This window comes from Argiope bruennichi, chromosome 7 (genome assembly GCF_947563725.1).
Source record: "Argiope bruennichi chromosome 7, qqArgBrue1.1, whole genome shotgun sequence".
NCBI classification, from domain to species: domain Eukaryota; kingdom Metazoa; phylum Arthropoda; class Arachnida; order Araneae; family Araneidae; genus Argiope; species Argiope bruennichi.
This window is the reverse complement of record NC_079157.1, coordinates 78,132,028-78,154,930: the sequence shown is the minus strand read 5'-3', so window position 1 is coordinate 78,154,930 and position 22,903 is coordinate 78,132,028. Positions and strand designations below refer to the sequence as shown.

Here is a 22,903-nt window from a genome sequence, read left to right as displayed (position 1 = left end):
AAAGTAGAATAGGAAGTAGAAGCTTATAAAAAAGAAGAAAAAAATTATACCTTCCAGATTATATAATGGCTTTTCTCTACGACATCTCATTTCATTGAGTTGAAATAAGGTTTACTTAATAATGGAATTGAATCGTTACTTTTAATAACAAAATGTACTAGCTAATAACGTACCAGTAAGTACCCTAGTGTACCAATACTATCATAAGATATTCAAGAAGGATTTACCAGTAATAATAATGTACCAGTAATAATAAGGTACCAGTTAGTATCATAAAATATTGGAGAGAAACTAAAAACATTTTGGTTTAAATACAATTCACGTAAAATGACAATTTCACCAATGCGTCAGTTTTCGAATTCTTAAAGACACATTCACAATAAGAAGACACCCGAGCCTCCAAAACAGAAAGTAAAAAACTGAAAAAAATGTGAAAGTTAAAAGCTGTTGTCAAAATGCAAGAGAACTTCAGCAACCGACATAAAATATTCTAATCAATTGTATTTGAGGATCGGGAGAGCCGAAGTTTATCTTGATTGGTAGCACAGCACGCAATTGAATAGTCCCGCTAATATATAAGCTCTCAATATCCCGAAAACACACGTGATCGGAGCAAATTTTCCGAAACCGGTTGCACACTGGCACGAAATGCAGATCAAATGTGCTTGACACTTCTCTGAATGACCTAGTTCCTTTCACGGGGGTCAATCATTCGACCTCTCAAGGCAGTTCGGTGGTTTTCAGTTTTAGGACGTTTTGGGACGCGTAATTAGATATATTCAACATGCCGTTCACAAATTAAAATATTTTAAATGCTCTCATAGCTGTGTCAGAAAGAATGCTCCTTGAGCATTTAATTAGAAAGTTGAGTTCAGAACTTTTTGAATGTTACGAAACCCAAACAATGAAATCATAATTTATATATGCTAATTAAGTAGATTTTCTCCATTGTTTATAATGCATAAAAATTTACATTCAATGTAAATTTAAGCTAAATGAACGATTTTTATAATGAGAGAGATTTGTCTTAAAAACATTAAGAAATACTGCAATCGGTATTGTAAATATTGTTTCACAAAGACAACATTAAAACTAGTATAAAAACAGGGTCAAAAAAAGAAGGAAAAATAATTCATACTACAGAGCAGATATTTATAAATACAGAAAAATAAATGTTTGATATATTCAAAACATAAACGTCTCATTTACATTAGCACTTTAATTCGAAAAACATGTTTATAAAAAAATTACATTATTGTCATTACTTCAGCTCTTAAAATGAGTGAAAAGTTTCATAAAATAAACCAGCGTAAGTGGCTCCCAAGCAAAAAAAAAATTATACTTTCTAATAAACTTCTCAGGCTAGAGAAATCCTCGCAAGGCATTGGCGAACAATTAACTATTCTTAATAACTAATTTATTAGTAATTAGTTATTAACTTTTTTCGTGAATTTAGCACTTTTACTTAATCTATCGTGCCATCCTTGCGATTAATCCCTGGCAAGCGTCAATACTATACGAAAATCGAATTTGTATTTTAGATGCGTTTTTCCTCAACTGATTGGAACAAAAAGTTCACACAAAACTGAGCTTGTAATCACCAAATCTCAAACCTAATTTTATATATGCAAGTCATTGTGTTTTTGAATTGTCGTATTAACACGTTTCCGAAAATACAGAGAGGCAGATAATCAAATCATTGTTGGGTTCATTCCAAACTTTGACAGGTATCTATACCACAGATGTTAAATTTGAGTACTGAATCTTATCTAATTCTCTTCATTTCCTAGTTATCGTGTTAATGTATATTCAAACAACTGGCTTGGAACTTTTATCATCGGCTTAACTTATATTCAAACAGATTTTGCTCAAAATGTGGTAAAAATCTGCAAATTTGGTGTAAAGACCATTTATCAAATTTCATTCGTCAAGCTCAAAGTATTTTTGAGTTATCATTTCACAGAGAGACAGACGGAACGGATATTTTCCAAAAATATGTTTCTCGATTTCAAAGAGGTCTAAAAACGTAGAGAGTCATCAAAATCTAGAGTTCGAATTTTTCACGCTTACTTTTTCTATACTACGTATACTGGAAAGTAAAAATGGTTATAAAAAAGAATCGCATTGTTTTAATTCTTAAAATAAATGAAAATTCACTTCATTAAACAGTAATGGAAACTGTCTTAATAATAACTTGACTAGAGAACAAAAGAGAGAAGCATGAAAATTTCTTTTAAATTTCGATGCGAAAAAAAACATGTTCCAATCAGAAGTCTGATAATTTAAAAATGAGTGGATGTTTGAACCAATGCTATTACGGGCATCAGCTTTAAGCGACATAAATTTATTAAATAGAAATATCACGCCTACATTTTTATTAGATTCAACTTAAGTATAAAAATAGTTTTGATCATACATATTAGCGATATCAAATTATTTTAAGAATATTTTAAAATCATGATTTCATTTGACTCAAGCAGATCAATATTTGATATGATTTTCATTTGCAAGAGTTTCATGAAGTGAATATTCAAGTTCACATCATGATAAACATCAAATTGTATGTTATATAAAATCGATATTAATCGATTTTATTTAAAACGATCAGCAACTCTGTCAAAAAAGTTAAATTTTCGGAAAACTTTTCAACTAATCACTCAATAAATTATACGCACTTTGAAAAAAAAAATCAACATAACTTTTTTTTAATTGGCTTAGTCAAGAACTAATATCATCGTTGTTTTAGACGCTACCGACTTTTCCCAATCAATTTTGTTGTGACCTTGAGAGCGAATCCCTTTGGTCACAAGAATGATTGCACCAAGGATCAAACCCTTTTGAACCAAGGTTAACTCGAAACCTTGAGGATGGTGGTACATCAGCAGGAGGATTTCCTGCCTTCTCTCCACAAGAGGTTTTGATGACGAACGAAAGCAAATCCAATCAAATGAATCGTTTTGAGAACCGAAGAGGATGAAAACAAAGTGCGGTGAAGAGCTTTCATTAGCCATCGGTTTTTTGTTTTTTTTTTAGAATATCTTATTATGAAGCTTAGCTTTTGAGTTAAGAATAAGAATTTGTAATTATATAAACAGATTTAAAAAATTCAAAATAATTTTGCATTCTAGATAGTTAGGTGTAAAACTCGCTTGTTGGTTTTAATATTGCGATATCCGACTAATATATCTAAATATAACGGATTTCAGTCTATTAAACGTAATTATAAAATTCATAAAGTTAACAAAAATTAAATTGGCAGAATGTCTACTGGTGTGAGTTGCAGTTAAATGGCCGTGGCTAAGTCCAAATCGACTGTTAAATTGTTTGACCCCTCTCCCTTCAGACAGAATATATATTTTAAAAATATATCTGCTATTCTCGGAAAGGAAATATTGTTAAAAAAGTGTGTTAATATTTTTTTTTCTCAACGTGTGACAGACGATTTAATTTAAATTTGTTTTCAAGGTTCTTTATTGGTTTATTGGATTAAGGCATTTCGTATTGAAAATCCATTGCGTGAAAGTTATTTCTTCTCAGCATTTTGACGTGAAATGAAATGTTAAATCTAAACTTAGATCCTAATATGAATTACAAAACTAGATTTAAGTAATCTGTCAATTCGACGGGTTGCATAATTTTAGTGTTAAATGTATTAGAAAACAAATATTTCGTCATACAAATATATATTGCTACTAAGCATTACTAAAATATGAATTCATCTTTCAAGAGCCTCAGATTTCGAGTATCTGTAGTATACTTATTTATTCTGATATTCATCAGCTTCACGGATTTGTTATATTACCATATTTTTACTCTGAAAAGCACTATAATATCGTCATGGATCTAGAATTCTAATTTTTTATGATTATCTATCTATATTACAAGTGCTAAGGCTATAAAATATGAAAGTACATAATTATATTCATTCTCAAGTGGTAGTTGGTGCACACAACTTTCGCATATTGTATGTCTAAACTAGATTTGCGTGTCCGTTCCTGCTCCTTGTTTCACTCTGCAACACGGTGTTTCATTTGTAATATTATAATTGTTATATAACGTTTAATTGTAGTGAATAAATTTTATTAATAAAATATTACTTAACACTTATGTTAAAAAATGAAAAAAAAAAAAATCATGAATTTACTAAAAATTTGGAATTAGTTTGTTCCTAAAAAATGCGAGTTTCTATTGAAACATTTTCTTTCATGCACGGAGATATAGTACCAATCACCAAAAATTTAATATTAATTATCTAATCTATCTATATTTTAAAAAAAAATTTCAGAAGTTTACTTTCGTCATCTTGTTAAAGTGAATATGGAAGTAACAGACTTTCGAGATATGCTCGCAAGACAAAACTAATGAAAGAAAACCATTTCTCATGCCTTGAAGTTATGTTGATAAACGAAATGAAAGAAATGTAATGCATTTTTTTTTTCATTTCTGCTTTGACTAAGTGGATATTATAATAAAAAATATATATTATGATACCAGATATGAAAAATAAGGAAGCAAAAAAATGTGCACTTTCCCGGATAAAATTTGCATACAATAGAGATGGACTGAATTCTCATTTTTAACCCTATTTCATCTATAAAAGATCGGTTAAATTACGAATCTCAACCATCTAGAAAAGCTAAATATTTGAATAAGTGTAGCATAAATCACCCAAAGCCTGAATAGAAAAAAAAATGAATCTCGGTATATGCGTTATATTGCTGAAAAATTGACGCGATTTTTGTTTTTAATCAGATCTCTTAAAATCAATGTATTATTCTGAAATCAACATAGGAGCATAAAGCTTTAGTAAATATTCTATTTTCGCTGAAAATTAAAATTTGAAGAGATATACATGAATTGCCTGTTTCAATTTTGAAACTGAAACGAAGTCCAACAAATGATGCAATAAACGATGGTTTTATTTCTTGGTTAGAACTTGTAATAACATATTGCATTACTTTTTCGCCCCAAATTAAATGCAGACAAGCTTTAGACAGAGGTTAAATTAAATTTGAAACAGTCATCGAAAATCACTTTTATTCGCAAGTTTTAACTTATAATCTAAACACGTCATGGTGTAACGTAGCCAAATCAGAAAAGTTATCAATTACCAAAAATGAAAGCGACTCCATTTAACTGGAATGCTATTGCATTTAGAGTGTGTCACTATTATTTAAATGATAAATGCGTATTTGAAGACATATCGAATCTCTTAATATGTCCAGAACTTCAATTATTACATTTATGTATCATTAGTAAAAATCTATATTCCTTTTAGATATTATATTTCTGTAATTTTTAATCATAAAATTTGTAATTTTAAGATTCACTAAAAAATAACAGTATTGTTTTCATAAATTAATCGACGCTTATAAAATGTAGTGGATCTTTGTTGCAATTTCACACTCAATAAAGTCTCCAATGTACACTCCAACATAATGGCCTTTAAAAACAAGCAAGGCAGAGGTTCCTTTCCCAGTATTTCACTGCGGATGGAGAAATACTGGGAAAGGAACCTCTTAGTAATTCACTAGCTCTTAGTGGTGAAATGATTTATCAAAATGATAGTTTTTTTTAGAGAATTAGAAATTTAGACTAAAATTTTTATGATTAGAAATAATAGAAATATATCTAAAAAGAATACCGCTTTTCACTAAAGATACACAAATGATATGTTATAATTTGAAGCTCGAGATATATTAAGAGATCCGATGTGTTTTCAAAATAAGCATTTATCTCTGCAATAATAGTTACACGCTCAAAATGCAATAGCATCCAATTAAATAAAGTCACTTATTTTTGATAATTAAAAATTTTTCTCGTTTGGTTACTTTGCAAAATGGCATTGAATGTTAGACTATGATGTATTTACATTATAAATTAAAACTTGCAAATGAAAGCAATGTTTGAAGTCTGCCGCAAATTTAAGTCTATAATATAGTTTCTGTTTATAAATAATATGGTTCTTTTGTCTGCATTTAATTGGAAGAGAAAAGTTCCATTCAGAGATTTTGTAATGCCCAGTTGTTAAAGGAACGGTTTTGAGATCAATTCCCCGGAATGCGAATAAAGCATCTAAATGCATAGATCAAGTATCATATTATTCGAATATCTTTCCAAGTTCCATTATTTCCTTCTCCTCATCCGATATATTGTTGCCATTTATCTTGATAAGCGATTTAATATATGCATCTATATTTATATTTTAGCCAGTGAAAGATTTAGGCATTTTGCAGACAGAGTAAGTATATTATGAGGCCCTTCGATTAAAAAATAACTGGTCAATTTGGTGGAGCATTTCAATACACTTTCAACTTATAATTTATTTTAGGCTAGTTTTTTTATGTTTTTATTTTAGTAACTTTGCGAAAATGTATGTTTTTGTTTAATATTTCTGACTGTTCGGCAATCATGTTTGTTCATAATGTTATTTAAGCAGATGCTTTGCAATGATAAATAATGTGGTAATTAAATACACGTTAAGAAATTCATAAGAATTAAATCAATTAGATTACACATCCTACCTGGGACATTTATTATTTTAATTCCTACAATAATATAAGGAGCTTCGATATATTGAAGCGTTTCTGTGTGATCTTTGGATTTTAAATTATTTAACACATTCACTTAATTGTAGATTTAATATTAAAAATTCAGTAATTCGATACGCGTGTCAGACACATCATTGAATGCGAAGGGATTAACCGACTTGCTGTGCTGCCAAACCCTACTCGGGCCGAATGGCCCTATTCAGCTGCCTAGTCAGAAATTTACCACAAATTAAAATTGGCTACATTTATGCGAAAAGCAAAAGCGATATTTTAGTACTTTTCATTTACGTTAAAAACCTTGCAGATTTCTTCTTAGTTTGTTTCTAAATTAAGAATTGAATCTACAAAGACGAGGGTGCTCAATTAATTCTCACGGCAGGTACTTTTCGTCTGAATTTCGAAATCAGCGATGCGAACAGCGGGATTAGGGCCAAGGGCACGTGCAAGAGAGAAGCCCTCCCTTGTTTGAACTTTAACCATCTGTAGTATTCTTCTCTGAGGGCAAAACGATTTCTTGGTCATTGTTCCTGTTGCCGCTCTCTCATTTAACCTCAACGGTTTCCCTTTGGAATAAAAGAGGGGTGCTTTCTAGCTTTTAATGACATAGCTCTAGGAAAGGAGCTCCCGTTCTAGTAGATAAAACGATTCTTATTTTTTTAGTTAACCTTTGAAAAGGTGAGGGGTGTTTTTTTTTTATGTGTCTGTGTGTTTATCAAATTGTCTTGATCGTTGCGGATAAAATAACATTCGATATTTAACAAAGTGATGAATTAAACGGAGATGGTCAAAACACAATAGCATAATTGAGGAAAAAACGAAACGTAAAAACGAAAGTATGTGTGAAAAAATGTACAGTATGTTCCAAAACCACAGTATGTTGCCCCAAAATCCTCAATGTTATCAACAATTGTGTATTGATGTTATTTAGTATATTTGAAAGCAATTATCAAACTTTTTATTAAATTTTTCCCCTTTCCCATCTTTTTCAGATTGTGACCTTTCTTATGCTCCATTGGACGATTCTATTCAGTACCAATTATATGAATTTAAAAAAAAACAAGCGTCCGGAATATAAAAATATTTCAAATAATTTAACTAATTTCTAATAACCAACTTAATTTTTCAATTAATAAAAAAGTATTTTCTTGAAATATAATCTCACATCATTGTTGGGACTACAATAAAATTAAAATTCAGATATTCATCCGCATGACAGAATTTTGAAGGAATGGAGTATTTATTCTGGAATTCCTACTATCTTTAAATCGAGACTCCATACCACTGGCCTTACGGGTTGGTTGAAAAGATATCTAAAGCAAAACTTTTAAAGTGCAAGTAATAATTCTTTCAAGACATATTTACGATTGAATAAATTTCAAGAAAGTTAATTTTATGACATCTTAAAATGTCTATTTTATTGGTTTCTGAAATGTTTAACGCATACATCATTTTGTGCCCTCAATTATGTTCTTAAATAAAGATTGTAAAGTCGTATTTTTTTTTAAAAAAAATTTGCGCATTAAGGAATAATTAAATCAATATGAAATTTAATACTTTAATATTTTTTAGAAATTAGATAAAACTGCGAAATATGAAATGTCTAGTTTCGCAGTGAAAGCAAATAACACCCAAAAGCATTGGTTTTTTCCGATCCCCATCTTATTTAAAAACTGGCATAAAGGTCCCAACTAATGTTTTATCTACATAGCGCATCCTAAGATTGGTGCCAGGGGCATATTCTAGCTCCTCCCTTTCACCAGTCCCTACACTACTGATTTTCCGAATTTTTGGAGTATATGAGCACTATATGTCTAAAGAAATAAAATAAAAGTGAGAAAGTGAGAGAGAAGTATCTTTAGTTTCGATCAAGTAAAATTATCTAGATATGACTTTTCTCTCCTTATTTATAGTTATTACCAAAATAATGAATTCAAATTGATCCCCAATGAAAACATTAACATATCAAGTTGTGTAACATGAAATGAAACATTATTTCATGATCTCTAATGTGAAGTTCCAATCAAGAAAGTCCAACTTGTTGCTAATTTACCAACGACGCTGTAACCGAAATTTCTTCCTATAGCTCACCAAAATGAATTCTCTATATTATTCTTGTATTCATAATATAGAGAAAATATTGTAATCGTCTAAAAATTCAAATGAGATTTTGAGGAATCTCCATATTTTAGATCTCTGAGCTCGAAACCCACATTTTTGGAGAATGTCTGTCCTTCCTGTGACAAAGGTAACTAAAAAAAGAATTTGTGTTAGACGAATGAAATTCGGTATATGGTCTTTGTGTCGAGTTAGAATTCTATCAAATTTTGAGCAAATTCCGAAACAGAAACTTTCTGTCTTTACTGTTTGAGCATAAGTTAATACGACTAATGCTAAATGAAGAGATCTAGCTAGATGAAATTCGGCACAGAGACTTAAAATTTATTACGTATACTTCTATCAAATTTTGAACCAAATCCAACAACAGATTGTCTGTCGGTCTGCACTTTCAGAAATATGTGAACGCAAAAATTCAAAAACACAAGGACAAATATATCAAATTCGGTATGAAAATGTTAGTATAATTGCACTTATATTTGTTTTACTCGGTTGGAAAAACTCGTCTAAAACACATTGTTTTCGGATACTATTAACCGTATCTCAGGAATAAATAGCCAAGAACCTCGCCAAGGATGCCACGATAGATTCAGTAAAAATGCTAAAATTCCATCCAAAGATTAATATTTTTATAACTATTGTACGGCAGTACAGCACAAATAGTTATCTGTGATAACACCTATATTAGAAAGTATGCGAGAATGTTTTGTCGAGCCCACTCCAGCTGGTTTTATTTAAAAATTGTTTGTTTGGCATTCCATGTCAGTAGCTAAATATTTTCTCTTTTCAATTAATACATTTTCAAATTTCGTGAAATGAAAAAATAAGTTGACTGCAGAATTTTCCAGTTCATATTTTTTACAGCAAATTTTGCTTTGACCAGCAGATAAATAAATGACCTGAATCGTGAAATAAGGTAAATCGGACTTAAAAAATTAACATTCATCGAATTTTTTTTCCCCGTGAAATAAATTCCCCTCAAATATTGTAAAATAAAAATAATATTTCCCAATTAGACTAAACTCTTAACTTTAATGAAAATTATAATTGATTTTGAATAATTAATCTTAAAATATATTCGTATTTCTCATTAAAAAAATCTATTGTTATAGAATTACACCAATCCAAGCATTTATGATTAAACAAATATTTGTTTAAAAGAATTTAAAGAAAAGCTTAAAACAAATCTGAGTATTTTACTAAAGTCATAGTGGTCATCATAGACGAATACTTTAAACATTTTACTGATAATTTGCATCAAGCAAAAATTACTTTACATGTATTCTAGATGGCAAATCTTACATACCTCCTTGCATGAAATGTACCCACTTTTCCCCTTTCGCTCTCTACTAAATCTAACAGGCATCATCATTTAAAATTTATCATTTGTACAATTTTATTCTAAGCTTCATGAGTGGTAATGTAGGGCACAGACAACTGTTTCTCTGTGAACACAAACGACCACAGCATGCCATTTCCCGTTCTTTTGTTCCCATAGAAACAGTTCTCAAAACATTACTTAATAAAAGCGGTTATAGATAAGAATTTTAAAAATAACTTATTGTATATGTTAACGGAATTAAATAGTTGAAACCAGCTTATGTATGTGATATTTCAATTTACATAGTATAAAAAAAATGTATTTACGCTTTCGAATCTAAAATTTTATTTATTTTATAATTACTATAAATAGTATTTTTTTTAACAATTTCCCTGTAGACGAACTAGGAAAGTTAAGTAATAGAAATTGGGATAAGTAATGTTATATATTGATTTTTTTTTCAAAAGTACCGACATATTTTCCAAATTTTTCGTTCCTTATTTTAATTTTTATTACATTTATAAAGGTATTTCTTATACAAAGACTATGCAGATTTCCAAATTTGAAAAAATGAGTTATCAGAAATTATACGAATCAATCAGCTTAACATTTAGTATTAATGTTAATATTTTTAGAGCGAAAAAAATCTTCCTTTCGAATTTATGCAAGACAGCAGATGTACGAGATTCATACTAGAAACTTGGAATATTTCTTTTATAAATGTTTCCAATTTTTGAATATTTAATTTCAATTGAATGAAATATTAATTTAATTACTTTTTCTAGAGTCCAAAGAATTTTACAATATCAAACCGAAGTATATTATATATATAATATACTTCGGTATAATTCCAAGCAACCAATTTTAAATAAAACCAATGGGTGTTGTCTTCCAAAAACTTTCTCGTATACTTTCTAATAAAGGTGTTATCTCAGATAACTATTTGTGCTTGATACTGCCGTACAATATTATATTATATATATATATATATATATGCAAGATGTTTTTGCAAAATAAGTTCAGAATTTTCTCATTCTTTTTTATTTTTATACTAAAGCAATGAATGTTACAATCCACTTACAGCGGGTAACTTTCAAAGCAAAAGTTTAATCAGTGAATGATCGAACAATAAAAATTATTTGCAACATCTAACAAAAAAACAATGGGTTCAATTGAATGGACTAAAACAGTATTTGTTGAGACTACCTGAATTTCTTTCATTCAGTCGTTTCTCCGCTAATAAGATTCATAGATGCGGGATCGTAATGTGAAATAATCCACTCGTTATTAATCTGACTCCATTTTATTATCTATCTATATTACAATTCTATTTACATGCTATATTTATATTTAGTTGCCATATACAAAAACATACATTGGTTTCGCGCGCAGTTAATTCTGATTTTAGAGTTGTAAAAGCAAGTTATAGCTCTAGTATGATTCAAGTTAAAATTAGTTTTTAGCCAAAGGCGCTCGTAACAGTATTTAAACAGAAATGAATTGCCAATATACGTTTAAATATGTATAAAATATTTCCCATTCTTAAATTTCAGCTATTAAGTTTGCTGTTAGAAATTAAATAATTTTTCGAATATTTATACTCGTCATCCGGCATCGTTTCAGTTTGGTATGCATAAATATTTACACTGAGGAGATTACTATTTATAATCAAATCATATTAGTTGGATTAAAAACTGATTAGTTTAATGCGAGTTTTAACTCGATTGAAAAGATTACAAGAGCTTAAAAGAATGTAAGTAGAATCTTAAACTAGCTAAAAGATCTTTACATAATATATATGTCTTTATATGTTATTAATTGCTTTTATGTTAAATGAATATTCTATGGTGACCATAAAATAAACACCGATTAATCAATTTAAGATAGTTTAATTACTTAATAGTATTCCATTTTGAAGTGGTGGTTACTTTTTGGACAGACCTCGCGAGTTTTAACTATCCTCGTATGACAAAGAACTATATCTGAGCCAACAACATCAACATTACATCCACACTCTCAAATTTTCTTCCATAATAGAAAATGTGACTTTCGATGAATGATTTAACTTCCCCAACCTCCTATAAATTAAAGATCTCTGATGGAATCGGGTTTGAAATCTGCAGCCCTTTGGTCCCAAATCCAAAACCTTACCATCAGGTCAGGGAGGCCCAATTTAATCCATGAAACTGTAAATAGAGGTAAGGGTGAGAAGGCCGTGACAATCAAAACCTTGTTCTGTCTAGACTTATCTGGTATATCCGAATCCTTTATGAATGATAATAAGAATGTTCACGGATTGAAAGTTAATATTGCCACATTTAAAGAAATAAAATTTCCTTATATTAAATGAAAATGCACACGGCCTAAAAATTAATAGTTTGAATAAAAACAGTTAAATAAAAATAAAAGAACAAGCATTTTGGCAATATCATATAGAAACTTAACAGAAAATTTTAAGAGCTGCACATGCTATAGCTCATCTGATTGCATATTTAATTCTTTATCGCAGAAAGCGATATTGTGAGTTTGTAAATGTCGTGAATAAGATATTATTCAATATTTTACTAGCGACATTTTTGGAGACACCGCGTTATGTAACCAATCCTGTAGTTAGAATTGTGAAGAAGTCGAAAGTTATAAGGACCTGAGGCCTGAATTTCTCGAAATAGGTGAAAGTGGCCTCACCAATATATAATCTGAAGTGGCTCATAATACTACTACGGTGCAATCTTTCCCCGCTAATATAACATAAAATTTTTTGATTTGTTCGTATTTTATGCGCTGCCGTATCGTTTATCTGATTCCGATAAAACTTTGCCAACTTATTGATTTAAAATTAGAAAATCCACATTTTTCACACGGCTAGCTGTATGTTCACGAGTCGGACAACCAAGAAAATGTTTTTTGCTGAAGATGTAAAAACACAAAATATTGTCAACCTTAAAGCTTGCTTAAATGGTAAAGTAAAAAAAAAAGAATACATATTATTTATGCTTCTTTATATATCATTCACTTTCAATATATTCTTTCTATCATTCCTAATTAAACAAGATGACTATTTAAAATTTTAAACAATATTTCCAAAATTATTTCTTCTGTGGTAGTAACGCACCGGGTATCGGCTAGTTTACAATATAAATACCGTTCCATCGTTTCTAGAAATACAAAGAAGAACCAAAAATACTAACGTATTCATCTATAAAAAAAATGGGTTACCAAATTTCGTGTTTAGTAACTGTCTAGGATGAGCATTTTTCACTAGATTTCGATTTAAAGTACTTACATTTTTAATTTTAAGGAAAATAAATTAAAAGGGACAATTCGAGGTATATTATGCAAAAGCATGCCGTTTCTTAAAGATGAGAATTTAATATGGTTAGCCGAAGCTATCCCGAATAAACTAGTAGTACTTTCAGAGACATTATCCTATGATGGAGGGAAACCCATATGCCACTTGCGAATGATGTACAAAACGCTGAACTGTCATTGACAAGAATAGTTCCTAATTCCGCTACTGTTAGGTATTTTCGATCTGAAAATATCCAACAGTCATACCAAACACCTCCGTGGCCGAAGACGCTTCTTATACAAAGGGCGGGAAATCATTTAGAAATAGTAATTTATGTTCCGCCTTTTGACAAAAAAATCGGAAATAGATGCTCTAAGACTGGTAAAACCGGTATCGAGAACAGATGTTTATTCAGTTAAGCATGGATGCAAATGTACAAAAGCAAAGACACGTTGTCGGAATAAAGAAAAGGATTTAATTTTGAATTAAGTCACCGTAATTTTGAGGTTTAATTAAAAGGCATGATAAACTTTTTCTTAAAATTAAATAATATTCTTGAAAGCATGATGTTCTTTAATTTTTCATACATCTTCAATTACTTTATTTAAATTTCGCTACTTTTAATTATAAATATTCTATTCGAAATACTAAAAATAGTTAGGCGACATTTGCAGATATTCCGAAAGTATTTGTAATCGTAAATCGATAAATGATTAATCGATTCCAAAATACTTCATTTCGATATCCTTAAGAAATTTAGGCAAAATATACCCAGTGGTTATTTTATCACTACAGTTTTTATTGAAAAGTACATGGTTATGTATAACTATTTACTATTCAAGTAACAAATATTTCACAGATAATTTAGATTTGAATATATATTTATTTAAGGCACGAGCGATTGCGGATTTTCTCGTAGTATTCAATAAAACGAATATAAAATATCTTGCAAATAGATAAAAACAAAACTATAAATTAAGAATTCACTATTTTATCTATAGAAATGTTTAAACTGAAAAGTTTACTCCCTTCATAAAGATTTTCCTAAAATTAAAAAAAAAAATTAGTTCTTTAAAAGAGCGATATATATTAGTACGAAACATTGTAGTATTAGTGTAAGAAGTACATTATTATCGATTCTTTCGGGATTAAGACCCTCCACGTTTACGTATTTCTTTTCGTTACGGACAATTCTTAAAATAATTTTCAAATTGTTGCAATTCAGACAGTTTATAGAATTCAAAACCGTCGCATCAAGGTACGACAAATTTTCTTGCTCAACAAACAGTGTACGATTTCATCAAAGCCGCTTCATGCAATATTAATTCAGGCTTAACATGAATTTTAAAGCAAATATATTAAACGTTGGTAACTCGATTAAAATTAAACGTTCTTATCTAGTAGGTTTATGATTAATTTTTCTTTGACAACTTGTAAATCAAATAATGCATTGAAATGCAAGTATGCAGCATGAATCATGCAGGTTTAAATTATGATTTCCAAAATGTTGTATTTAAATTACGAAATTAATTAAACTGAAATAAAAAAATAACTTCTGCCGCTACAACAACGGTTTTTTTGAACCAGGGATTATACTTTCGAATCGAAAATTTAGAAAATATGATTAACAAATCAGAAAAATTATATTTTGAATTCAATTCTAAATTTTCTACAAAGAATGAAATATTCTTTAAAAAATAAATAGAAAAGAATAAATAGAATTGAAAAGTACAATTTCTCCAAACTGACGAAAAGAGAAATATCTAAAAGTATTCTAAAACAAATTAAAAATTCTTGCAATAATTAAAATATTCCATGTGCAGATTTTACATTGATATCAAACCAACAATACTAATTTTATTGTATTAACTGCAATATAAATTCCGCCTTCTTAAAAATAAAATAAAAAAAAGAAGATTTGTATCATAAGTATTTCAAATTTCCTAATCAGTTGTAGAAAAAAAAAGTTGATAAAAATGCTAAACAAGCTTACTTTATTTCCCTTGTTCACTGGTAAAATTAAATCTCAGAGTGAATAATTTCACACTGCATTTTAAAATAATTTTATTTTTGACGAAATAAATAATTATCTTCAGCCGAAATTATTAAATTTCTGTGCTAAACAATGAATAGAATCTTTTATTAAATGCAAACGATTTGTGATAAAAACCATTGCCTAAATGAAAATGATGTAATAAAAAGTCGTTCAGTTTTACTACAAATACCAAAGCTGCAGATACAAGTTCATGAAACCGAACCAAATTATTAACTGAAAACAAGTTGAATTAACGGAACCTTTTAAAATCCACGAACATCTTGAAGACAATAAATGCAATGCAATATAATAAATATCTTTAACAATAATGCATAGAATAAGAAGAATTGAATTTCTAATTTAAAAACAAATCCTTGTCAAAATCTACAAAAACACAAATTTCAGAATATTCTTTTAATAAAAATCCATTTCTAAGCTTGAAAAATCTTAAAATAGCAAATTACTTACCGACATATCTGGATCTAAAAATCGTCTGCAAATCTTATAAGTTACAGATGGAAGGGATTGATTCAATTCTATCCCTAAAATTAATAAAACAGAACGTGAAGAACAAAATTGAACCGAACACACTAAAATTGTTCTAAAAAGCTGAATAAGCGCGGACCATTCTACAGGTGAGCACGGCGTTTTGAGAACTGAGAACTTTTCTTCTTTTGTAGCGCGGCTTTCTCCGCTCTGACTCGGTCATGACGTCATGGACCATGTGACGTGAATAGGCGTGACGGAGCGAGAGTATTACGCGCGTCTTTCACTGCCAGTTAAAGTCGGTTTCGGTATTGATCAACCATTTCTTTTTCTTTTCGAAATTGAAACTCCATAACTGAAGTAGAAAAAAAGAAATAGTTAATCGTAGTTCTATCTTTCTGTCACTGCATAAAACATGAGCATGCATTTCAATATAAGGATTTTATTTTGACCTTGGAATTAAACACAACTATTTACAGTAGATAAGAAAAACAAAATATAAATAATTTATTCAATTTCTTGTATATTATTAAGACACTTGGATGTTTTTTATTTCTGAATTCTCTGGAGTTATTATGCACAATTATTGTGTGATAATATGATAAATGAAATATAAATACATAGATAATATATCCATAGATTATTATTGGTCATAGATTATTATAGAGTTATTATTGGTTTTTAAAATCAATTAATAGACCGTCTTTAGTGACCAGATAGTTCACCCTGAATATTGACTTATTACCTGTTAAACTATTAATAAAATTACGTTGTTGTTTTTTAAATGAGTTATGTTATTTCATAAGATTGAAAAATACGAATTTAATGGAGACTACCAAAAATTACCGCATCAATTCAGGGCCATTTTTTCCTAGACATATTATGTTAAAATATTTTTAGGCTTGAAATTAGAATAAGAAAAGGGATTCCTTTAGCTTATTAGATAAATTTAATTTGATTAATTAATTAATTTAGTTAATTAATAATTAAGTAACAAATCAAAACACATCATTTTGTCTGAGATAAAGAACTGAAGCCTCTAAGTTTCTGACTTACTAAAAAAATGTGTCAGAACTTATGGTAACCTACATAATTTCATACAAAGATTGATAAATTTGGTGGGAACTTTTACTTCCCACTGTTAAAAGATGTGTATATTTCGAAATAAAAGTGGAAATGGAAGTCCTACTTCGAATTTAATGTCCAAAGTAAGCAATATTTTTAAATTTTAATTTTAACATTGGAAAAAAGCACGCGGTTGAATGGTCTGATAGAACAATAAAATGAGTTTGAATTTTATCATAATAAAAAACAGATTACAGATTATAGTGTCAAATATAAAATAATTGTTAAAATTACAGAAAAATAAGTGCGAGAAGTGATTAATTTTAATAACGTTTAGATCTATTAGGATTCCATTTGAATGTATTTTTTTATGATTCCTATAACAAAGACTGTTCTAAATAATAATTTAGAATAAATATCGTTACAAACTTCGGGTATGATTTAATTCTCTCAAAAGAGAAAGATTGATAACAGCATCATAAATAAATTTTTAAACATCATTAACAAATTTGTGGGAAGAAAATTTTAACATAATTAATAGCTTAAAATTTTAATAATTGTTTAATTTTAATCAGATATTTATAAGTTTAGACTTGATAATTAAACTATTATTATTCATATACGAAGAATACAAAGAAATATGCTAAAAGTGAAAAATTGCTACGATTTAGATCTTTCTTAGCCGAGCTTTCTTTCTTCTTTCTTTTTTTTTTTTTTTAATTTATCTATGCGCATCACTTATAATTGCAACAAGCTATGGGGATGAAATTCAATATGAGGTCTTTACACAAAAAGTTTATATTTCCATCATTTTTTAAACAAATTCTTTTTATAGGAATTTCAATTGTCTATACGTAGGTGTTCATTTCAACCCAACAATTTAACATTGCACTAAAGTGGACAAATATAACGAATAAAGGTATTTGTTTTTTACCAGAAGCACGTCTGTGTAGAATTTTGGATCAAATCTGTTCAAATTTATGCGTGTATCAAAGCAACAACTCAGGAATGTAATAAATTAGATCTGTACAAAAAATTATAGACCGAAGTTCAATTTCCGATTAAATTTGTCAAAGGATAGATATTTTTTTTTCTGTATGTATGTATTTGGACAAAACAACTGAAACGAACAACAAGGTGAATAAATGAAATTTAGCATTTGTTATGATGTCTTAGTAATAAAATTTTAGAACCTTGTCAAATATCCGATCCAATCTTAATAAATAGAGTACAAAACAATTCAGATTTTGATTCAGCGGTATAATGATCTCTACAAATAATAAAGATGATTGTATGTGTTGGCGCATTACAGGCCAGACTGTTTGAACTACAGTATAAATTTCGGCACAAGTATACTTTAAAGGGTGAGAAAGTACACCTAGGAATGATTTTATTTTTTGAAATTTTAATTGATGAAAAAAGTTAGCGGGATTCCGTCGTATTACCAATATCCACTGCAAACTAACTAGGCACCGAAGATGATTAGCTGTACAATACAATTAAACTTAAAAAGTGCCATTTAATGAAAGTGTTTAAAAAAATCAAGGAGGAGATAACCGCCATAGTTTATCATAACCCACAACTTTTCAATGCTTTTTTCCAAATTTTCAATGCTTTTTCCAATTTCCAATTTTTAATTAGGTATTAAATACATTTATAATTTATTTTTTGATCCTATGAATAAGAGGAACACACTAATAATCCCTTTTAACTTTTTTTTGCATCTAATTAGATGAGATTTTCTGTTCAGAAAATGTGTTGTTTTGTTTCAACCTAGTGTTCACAAAATAAGATATTTATAGAATAACGGTCATTTTTATTTAGAATTATAATATCCTTGAAGATATTTACATTACCAGTTAAACAATACGGTTATTCTATGCACGAACCATACTTGGCTTTACACACTTAAGAGGTTAAACTGCTAATAAAACAGCCTCATTCTTTGAATTCATATAGTTTAGCATCCTTTAATATTATGAATATGTTACACGTGCATCGAATAATCACTATTCAAATTTATATCTTAAAATTAAATATTCCAAATGCACTATAATTTGATGCGAAAAAAATGCGTATAATACACAAACGCCTCAAATTTTTGATGGATTCATAGTTAAATCATTAGAATAAAAGATTTCCAAAACAGAATCTGCCATCTGATATATGTTGTAAAGAAATAAAAATTTCACATATTTCTATAATTGCATATGTTAAGTTAAGAAAATAATATTAAGCAGATAAAAATCAACCCAACCAGCTTAATTGCTGACAATATCAGTTTCACTTCAATTTAAAATTGCGAGAACGTCCCAAACGGCTTTTGCGAAATTTCGCATCCAACGATAAACAACAAGAATTGCAAAAAATGATTTATTTTCATTATGATAAATGATAACGATGATTTAAAATACTGCAAGTATTTTAGCATAATGATAAACATTGTAGTTTTTTACTTGTCCTTATCCACAGATACTGAAGATCATAAGAGCATATCTATCTTATTGGGATTATCAATAACTCAACTGAAGCGTTGAAGTTGCACACAAAGTAAAATTTCAGAAGATTCGATAGTATGATTGATCTTTTCGTTGCATATCGATTTCTTGAAAAAATTTCTTTTTGGCCGTTTCTTCTTGTAGTAAAGAAAAATAGGCGCATTGATGCTCTACAGGACAAACCGTTTGATCCACAGCTATCAAATTTAGCATAAATATACTTTGGAAGGTGAGAATGTGCAGCTTGGAGGGAATTTTTTAAAGTTTTAATTAATTAGGATTTTATTTTAATTAGAAATTAAGCTATAATTTTTTCCGTTATAATTTTCGGAAATATTATGGTTAAAAATATTTTTAAATCCTTTTAAAATTTAAAAAAAAATTCTTCTCAATTGTATCAATTAAGGTCTGCAATTTTTTGCCTGAATTTTGATGACTCTAAATTTTTTTTTATTGTATAATTTCAATAATATATTTCATTATTGTTCATTGAAATATTCATTGAAATTCAAACCGTTTTCGTTGTTTCACAAATATTTAATCGTGTGACTTTTTTATTGTTAAAAAGAAGAAATATTCTGATTAATATTTGTTTCGTTAGGTATATAAAGTAATATTATGATAGCTATATTAGGTAAAGTTACAATACCGTAAAATAAATTATAACGTGAAGTTACAAAATAGATGAACTAGACAGTTATATTTTATTTTCTCTTGGACGTTTTGGGAGTTTGAATCCTTAAAAAATGTTGTTCACGTAATAAATAGAAAAGGTGCAAGGCTGTTAAAATAATAAGATTTTAATGGCGATCGCAATTTGATGCTCAAAAAAATATTTTATTGAGAAAATCATGATAATCAAGTTATTCATAAAATATTTAATTGAAGCTGTTAAACATACTAATTTCCAACAACAATAATAATAAATAAAGAATAATAATTCCCAACCAGCTAGTCACCAAAGGTGAGTAGTATATAATAAGGTGCGTTTTGCTTATGAGTTTGCCATAAAATGAAGAGAATTGAGTATGAATTTTGGACGTCCTCTGTTTGACTGATTGAATCCAAAATTTGATAAAAATCTACTTTTGATGGCAAGACTACACTCTAAATTTCATTTATCTAACTTTCTGCCTTTCAGAGTTATGGCTTTCTCCTTAATTGCGGTTGGACACACAAACAAAGCTCTGTTTAACAGATTTTGTCCAAAATTTCATCGCGATCTACAAATTAGATGTAGAAAACCACAAACTAAATTTTATTTGTCTTGCTATTTTAGTTCGCAGTTAGCGTGTTCATAGCTAGACACATCTGATTCTGAAAATTTTTGTATTTTCAGACTTAAGGAGATAATATCGATTCAAATCATTCTAAAATATCGATTCATTAAAGCTTTGACCAAGCTCAATTTTTTTTATCATCATATTTTTTTTTTCTGTACGAAAAAAATAAAGAATTTCGCTTAGTTTCATTTTATAAAACATACAAAGACCGAAAAGATTACATTTTTATCATTAAGTAGCCGCCTTTGGTGACCAGCTTTTCCCCCAAATTATTGATTTTTTGGGGGCTACTAAATGAGGAATGTATATTTTTAAAACATTTCGCCTCGTTATTTAATAAGACCAAAAAATGAATTTAATTGAATAAGTGAAAACAAATTTTAATGTATGTAAATTAAAAAATTGCCTTTTTATCATTAAGTAGCCGCCTTTGGCGACTAAATGTGGAATGTGGACAAATGTGGCTTCTAAATGTGGAATGTATATATTTTTTAAAATTTCGCCTTGTTGTTTGTTTAGACCAAAAAAGGAATTTAATTGAATAGGTGAAAACAAATTTTAACGCATGTAAATTAAAAAAATGTATATACTGTAAAACAAAAGCGAAAGTGAAAAATCTACCTTGGAGTTAATATCTGCAGAAAGCCTTTTTTTTTGGAAGAGGGGGGGGGATAATTAACATCGGCAAAAGCCCGCGACTGAATGTTTTGATGGATGAGTTTGAATTTCATAACATTAAGAATTGTTACAAAGTGTATCTTACATTTTAAAAAAGCTGTTTAGAAACAGAGAAAGCAAAATACCGAAATGGAATTGACATCAATTAAAAGATAATTTTTTAAGTTTTAAGATGATGTAAAAGTAAGTTTTGGAAGACATGATCATCGGTTTCCGTAGGTAAGTAACAGCGATTACCCATTTTTCAGTGGTAAAAACTATTTTCGCACTTGGTTAAACTTTATTTGACGCCTATCTCTTAATGTTTTTTACACCTTCTTTTTTCTTAGTGAAAAGACGTCTTATCCAGATCTTATCTTATCTTATCTAGTATATCTTTGGTACGTCTTATCCATAGCATCTCTAATACTGTTTTTTAGCTTCATTAATGAGTAAAGCATTGAATGAAGTACAGCTATAACAACGTTCAAACAAGTAATCTGAATTTGTTTATATAGATTGTTTACATTTGACATTGATTTATTTATATTTGATTGTTGTCATTTGACAATGTGTAATGAGAGCGTTTTCTGTGCCACGTGTATTAGCATTTAATATGTCTAGATTCCTGTCAATAAATTCCAAACGAATTTCAGTGACCAATTATGGAGGTCTGCCAAGTTCAGTCTTTCTCTTCGAAGTAAATAACACGGTAGTAAAACAGAAAACAGGTTTTTGTCCATTTTATTACTTTATTTATGTCTAAAAACCTCTCAGACACCTGTTCTTCGAGATACAGTGGAGTACACCGACACCGCAACGATAAGAAATTCACTTGGGGTGCTGCGAGACTTCGGGGGATGGGGGTGGATTCCAGTTACTGCAAGGTTACCAGGTTAGGGCAAAAGAAAAAAAGACTATTCATGATCGTCGGCTGACCGCATTATAGACGGGATATGAATGCTAATCATGGTTCTATTTTATAAGGGTTCCTTTATTTCACTTAATAATAAGACGTTAAATAAGGTGAAATGTGTAGTCGGTGTTTTGAATGACAAGAGTTTTATAAAGACAGTGGCAATTTTGTAGTTTCGTAGAAGAAAGAAAAAGCATTTGTGACTGTGAATACATGTTTCACGTATTCCATCAAATTTAATCTGATATTTCATTTCTATAATTTATTTATAAAGAACCGTCTCTGCGGCCATTCGGTTTGTTTGGAATATTGATTGCGCTGACTTTCGTTATTGATTGTATCTTGACCAAGAAACTGCATTATTTATTTATAGTCGCACTTTAATTCTTTTTTTCTTATTTATAATCCGAAGAGGAGTTTCTATTCCTTAGCTGGCAACGTGTCAGTTATCGATTCAGTTCAAGTGCATAACAAAAATATATCCTTGAAACTCTGTATGATTGATTGATTTACCAATAAAACAACTAAATGTGCATTTTGGATGGATGTTTCCCAATAGATTGAAACAAAAAATTGACAAAGACCTACAACTGTCATCATAAAATCGTAAGCCAAATTTGATAAGTCATTACATTTTTGAGTTACAGTATTTATCAGTTTATGAAAATACAAACCAACAGACATTGA

At 29.2% G+C, this 22,903-nt stretch overlaps 1 protein-coding gene across 2 annotated transcripts in view; it reads right to left on the bottom strand.

Annotated features, from left to right (window-relative positions):
- The window catches only part of LOC129976133 (excitatory amino acid transporter 1-like), a 113,498-nt gene that overhangs the window by 68,847 nt on the left and 21,748 nt on the right, over positions 1 to 22,903 (bottom strand). The window contains exon 1 of one of the 2 annotated variants that reach the window (XM_056089541.1): positions 15,780 to 15,977. The exons of the other annotated variant lie outside the window; for it this stretch is intronic. Within the exon in view, the coding sequence (XP_055945516.1) occupies positions 15,780 to 15,785 (6 nt within the window). The 5' untranslated portion in view covers positions 15,786 to 15,977. Of the gene's footprint in view, positions 1 to 15,779; positions 15,978 to 22,903 lie in introns of those variants that run through there. 2 annotated transcript variants of the gene reach the window in all.